Genomic DNA, 6,000 nt, shown 5'->3' on the forward strand with positions numbered 1-6,000 from the left:
AGTCTTGCAAACACATACACAAGGGAGCAATTTTGCACACATAAGTAGTCTCACTAAGCTCAATGAGATTTGCAGGTGCAAATGTTTGCAGGATGGGGGCCTACACAACTTGCTCACAGATAAAAAGAAAGTTTATAGCAGAGCCATTAAATGAACCCAGATTCCCTGGATCACCAGAAAGCTATGCTTTCTTTCTGAGATTCAAGGGATTCTATTCCAATCCAACTACTTCAGAAAACATGTACACTTACTATACTTAGTAAAAGTAATTATGTTATGGCAGGAATCACCAGATGGGATTATTAAACAGAGTCTTACAAGTACATTAGAACGGCCACACTGAGTCAAATCAACAGTCCACCTAGCCCAGCATCCTGTCCTCTGACAGTGGCCAATAGCAGGTGCCCCAGGGGGAATGAACAGCATAGGCAATCAAGTGGTTCATCCTATCATCCACTTCTGGCAAACAGAGGCTAGGGACATTCAGAGTATCATGTTGCATCCCTGCCCATCCTGGTTAATAACCATTGACAGACCTATCCTCCTGGAACTTATCTAGTTCTTTTTTTTAAGTTTTTTCTTAGGCCTGATCTACACTACCGACTTATTTCAGTATAACTATGTCAGTCAGGGGTGTGGAAAATCCACACCCTCAAGGGATGCAGTTATACCAATCAAACTCCATAGACAGCGCTATGTCAACAGGAGGACTTCTCCCATTGACATAGCTATTGCCTCTCTGGGAAGTGGAGTACCTACACCTAGAAGCTCTCCCATTAATGTAGGTAGCATCTTCACTAAGCGCTACAGAGGTTCAAGGAGTCTTAGAAGAAATGCTGTTTTGTTAGTTTTGTGATGCAGTTTCCTTTTGAGGGAGCCGTGGAAAGCAACAAGATGTGTTGCTCTCTGCCTTAATTTAACTGAAGTCAATTCTAGGTGCAGACCTGCTTCCTAGGAACCAGGTAGTGTGTGGGCTGAGATTCCTGAAAGAGCGGATTGCCTACATGCTGTTTGTGAATACACCTGCACAAGGACTAGAGAATAGGGTGTAAATAAAAACAAGTTACCCAAAGAAAATACCAGTAGTCCACACTATCAATTTCTCCTTCAAAGGAAAACTGACATACAAGGCTCTACCACTCAATGGAGAGGAAATACGAGTAATCATCAAAGTGGGATAATTTCCAAGGAGAGAAATAGTGAGCAGCTCTTGTTGCTGAACCAAAATGGAACAAATAGGTGAGACACTAGCAGAAATCAAAGCACATCAGAAGAAATTAAAAGAAGACCTAACATAGTATCTGGAAACTTCTCAGAAAGAAGTGAGGGATAGCCCAAAGGCAGAGATCTAACATAATCCGCTGGAAACAAAACCTCTGTTGATTAAGAAGACATGAAGGGTCAGGACATATTTTGAAACCCAGCTACAAAAAGCCTAGACTGTGCTGGCAAAGTGGATTGAACAGGTGACCACTGACTTAATTACCATGGACAAAAAGGTTTTTCAGGAACTAGAAATAACCAGAAAGCTTAAGCCAACACAAAACTTGCTAATAAAGCTGAGATGCAGCAAGGACTTAAGGAACTGAAAAACTGCTTTGCGAGAAAACTCAGGAGGGTGCAGACAGCCTTAGAAGTCAGCCACTGCCATAGGAATCAAGCCAGAATATAGGTAAAACTAGAGATTTCCACTCTATTTGTATCCTGCAGGAACTCTGATGAGGAAAAAACAAATGTTCAGGGGCTAAAATAATTGAGAAGTCCCACTATCTTTGAGGGAAAAACTTCCTGGGAGACTCTCTTAGCTCATTTTACCATACCCCAAATGAATGGTTGGTGATATGAACAGAAGAGTGTTTGGGGATGAGGGTGTTCTTGCTGCTAGCTTGAATGGTGCTGTAAACTTAAAGCACAAAAAGAGAAACTGAGTTGGTACAAGCCTCTGATATGAAGTTTGGAGCCAGCCATCAATATGACCTGAGCCAGGGCTCAGCAAAGGGGTAAAAGAGACCCCATATTAACTGACAAATTACCTGAGAAAATTAGATATGCCAGAAACATCTGATACAAGCAAGGATACTCAGCTGGACATGGACTTGCAAACTGAGATCACCAAAAGGGATCAGACACTTGGTGAGGGAGGGGAATTTGCTACAGAACTACAGTCTTTCCATTCACAGCCCATCAGAAAGAGGAAAGCCACTACTGAAGAAGTTGGAAGCTCTCTGCAATGAGTCCCGCAAGTTAAAATCTGCACCTAAATAATTAAAAGGAGGATTTTAATTTTATTCTCAACATTTTGAATGGTTTTAAATATCATTAAATTCAGTTAGTAAAATAAAAGATTGATAATATTTTTTAAAGGGAGAAGCAGTTCAGTTAAGTGCTGGTACTGTGAAATGACTGATCACTGAAAAAGGGATATGCTCATAAAGAGACGGCTCTCTCTTCAAGCCTGGTGATTTGCAGAAATGCAAATGTTCCCGGTTCATCCACTAGAACAGGGGATGTGGGATTCCCAGAGCAGCTAAAGGTTGACCAACAGGGGAAAAACCTCCAAAGATAGGAACAAAACAGATAGCAAAAATAATGATTCTAAGTGAATACTGATCTACAGATAGTATCTTGAACATTTTACTGAACTTATTTTAAATTGAGCCACATACACAGTAACTACTGTTAACATACCTGTTCAAGTACATCCAGCTTTAATTCAAGTTTGCTAAGAACCACATCTCCTCCCCATAGTGACAGCTGTAGATCTGAGGGCTTCAAGTTCTTAATGTAGCGATTCACATAACTCATTAAAATAGGAGTCACGTAAGACTCTAGCATTGTGGAAGATTTCTGGATTATACACCAAGCACTAAAAAAAAAAAAAAAAACAGTAAGAGATCACATTAAAAATTAGCATTAGTTAATACAATGTTTGGAAATGTGAAAATTTATTTCAAGTTTTGAACATAAGAACGGCCATAATGGGTCAGACTAAAGGTCCATCCAGCCCAGTATCCTGTCTACCGACAGTGGCCAATGCCAGGTGCCCCAGAGGGAGCAAACCTAACAGGTAATGATCAAGTGTTCTCTCTCCTGCCATCCATCTCCACCCTCTGACAAACAGAGGCTAGAGACACCATTCCTTACCCATCCTGGCTAATAGGCATTAATGGACTTAACCTCCATGAATTTATCCAGTTCTCTTTTAAACCCTGTTATAGTCCTAGCCTTCACAACCACCTCAGGCAAGGAGTTCCACAGGTTGACTGTGTGCTGAGTGAAGAAGAACTTCCTATTATTTGTTTAAAACCTGCTACCCATTAATTTAATTTGGTGGCCCCTAATTCTTATATTATGGGAACAAGTAAATAACTTTTCCTTATTCACTTTCTCCACACCACTTATGATTTTATATACCTCTAGTATATCCCCACTTAGTCTCCTCTTTTCCAAGCTGAAAAGTCCTAGCCTCTTTAATCTCTCCTCATATGGGACACCAGTTCCAAACCCCTAATCATTTTAGTTGCCCTTTTCTGAACCTTTTCTAATGCCAGTACATCTTTTTTGAGATGGGAGACCACATCTGTACGCAGTATTCAAGATGTGGGCGTACCATAGATTTATACAAGGGCAATAAGATATTCTCAGTCTTATTCTCTATCCCTTTTTTTAATGATTCCTAACATCCCATTCGCTTTTTTGACTGCCGCTGCACACTGCATGGACTTCTTCAGAGAACTATCCACGATGACTCCAAGATCTTTCTCCTGATTAGTTGTAGCTAAATTAGCCCCCATCATATTGTATGGATAGTTGGGGTTATTTCTTCCAATGTGCATTACTTTACATTTATCCACATTCAATTTCATTTGCCATTTTGTTGCCCAATCACTTAGTTTTGTGAAATCTTTTTGAAGTTCTTCACAGTCTGCTTTGGTCTTAACTAGCTTGAGCAGTTAGGTATCATCTGCAAACTTTACCACCTTACTGTTTACACCTTTCTCCAGATCATTTATGAATAAGTTGAATAGGATTGATCCTAGGACTGACCCTTTGGGAACACCACTAGTTACCCCTCTCAATCCATCTCTGGATCTTCCCTCTCGTCCCATGACAACTTAATTTACATAAGAGCCTTTGGTGAGGGACCTTGTCAAAGACTTACTGGAAATCCAAGTACAGTAAGTAAGTATAACCCCTGTTTTCTTACTAAACTGGGGTTATACATACTTTAAGAAAACATTCGAGACTCAAAATGTACATATATTAAATATTTGTGTTCATGAATTTCCAACCTATTTGCATTAGAACCAGTAGTAGGCTTGTACAAAATATAAAAAATAAAGCATCAGGACAGCATGCATGCCATATCCTTACATAATATTTTACAGCAGGAAAATAGCAATCACTGGATCTATACAAATCCTGCTAATTTATAAACTCACCTTTTGCTGATGACAGACAGACAAATTAGAACATTAGAACCAATCTTATAATGAATTTTTAACAATTTTTAGATATCAAGAGTGAAGTTCTATTTCCTGCCACTCTTGGCAAACCGAAGTTTTTTAAAATAAATTGCATTTGGCATAGCACAGTTTCTGACATGGATAGTCACAAGACATGCACATCTTATTTTCATCACTACCCAGCATATAATGCAATCTTATATTAGCCCACTTCAGTACTACACAAATCCTATAAATAGGGTTGGTGGGTTTTGATTTTTATTTCTTTTATCATTTTGATGAATAATATTGGTTTATTTTTAAACATTTTTCTCAATTGTTATCTATTTAAATTTTCACAGTTGTACAAAATCATGGGAGGGGGTGAGTTAGAATAATTATTTAATGAAAGTAGCAGTTCAGATTAAAAGAGTTAAAGCTTTATAAACCTTAAAGCACAAATTCTCAACATCACATGTCAAACATACAAAGTAAACATCCTTAAACCAAACTCTAATAGGTTTTCAAGAAGCATTTTTCTTACTTTGCTTGTCTGTAAATTTCTATTATTATAGAAGGAAATTTTCTGTAGGTTTGTCTACTATGAAATTAACATGTCCTGACATTTACCAACAAAAAACTAATCATTCCACACCTATCTATACTTCAGGACATTCACTCCGCACTACCACCTGCCTTCAAAGCTCCCACCCTCACCATCAACCCTCACCACCACCTGCCCCCAATCCCCACACTCACTCCTCACCCCGGCCTGCCCCAACCCTCCCACTCACCCCTCATCACCGCCAGCCTACAGCCCTTCCACACTCCCGCCCCACCCCCCCCGCCTGCTCCCAACCCTCCCACTTGCCCCTCACCAACACCTGCCTCTCACCCCGACCCCTCCCCTCTGACTGACCCCAACCCTCCGCCCTGAGTAACGGTAAATGGTGCAGGGGTAAAGACCTCCCAGGTAGCGATGGGGGTAAGTGTGCTGCGGGTGAAAGCCCCCAACCCTCCCACACTCCCCCGGCCACACCCCAGCCCCGCACTCGCCGCTACCTGCCGCCCACCAACCCCCCTTCACGCTGCTGCCACCCCACCTTCCCAGCACTCTCCCCGCCCCTAACGTGCTCCTCCCCAGGGCCCCCGCCCCAGGCTAACCTGCCCGCAGCGCCTCACCGCGACGGCTGGCAGCCGCGGCCGTTACCGCTCGGCCCGGCAGTTCCGGGTTCCCCGGCGGGTGTCCTCCCCTCACGCGCTCGGCGCAGGCGCGGTCGCGCCGCCCGGCCGGAAGGATCGGGTGGTGACACCGAGAGGCGGGAACGCCGCGCGGGCCTCGCCTGGCCTCGGTGCCGCAGCTGCGCGTTGGGGGCTCAGCGCTGCGGGGGAAGACGATCACTGGGGCAGGAGGGTAAATGGTGCCGGAGTAAAAGCCCCCCGGTGGAGATGGGGGGAAGGTAAATGGTGCTGGGGTAAAAGCCCCCTGGGTGGAGATGAGGGAAGGATAAATAGTGCCAGGGTAAAAGCCCCTTCCAGTGGAGATGGGGGCGGT

General features: G+C 43.0%; 1 protein-coding gene across 19 annotated transcripts in view; it reads right to left on the minus strand.

The window, feature by feature from the left end:
* The window catches only part of VPS13B (vacuolar protein sorting 13 homolog B), a 921,736-nt gene extending 915,945 nt beyond the window's left edge, over positions 1-5,791 (minus strand). For 15 of the 19 annotated variants that reach the window (XM_038388370.2, XM_038388367.2, XM_038388371.2 and 12 more), the window contains exons 1-2: positions 5,628-5,791; positions 2,689-2,866 (exon numbers count right to left, since the gene is read on the minus strand). In XM_038388370.2, the coding sequence (XP_038244298.1) occupies positions 2,689-2,835 (147 nt within the window). In that variant the 5' untranslated portion in view covers positions 2,836-2,866; positions 5,628-5,791. Of the gene's footprint in view, positions 1-2,688; positions 2,867-4,989; positions 5,097-5,609 lie in introns of those variants that run through there. The other 4 variants (XM_043507535.1, XM_038388366.2, XM_043507536.1 and 1 more) reach the window with 2 other exon arrangements.
* Between the last annotated feature and the right edge of the window lie 209 nt (positions 5,792-6,000).

Source organism: Dermochelys coriacea, chromosome 2, assembly GCF_009764565.3.
Source record: "Dermochelys coriacea isolate rDerCor1 chromosome 2, rDerCor1.pri.v4, whole genome shotgun sequence".
Classification (NCBI taxonomy): Eukaryota; Metazoa; Chordata; order Testudines; family Dermochelyidae; genus Dermochelys; species Dermochelys coriacea.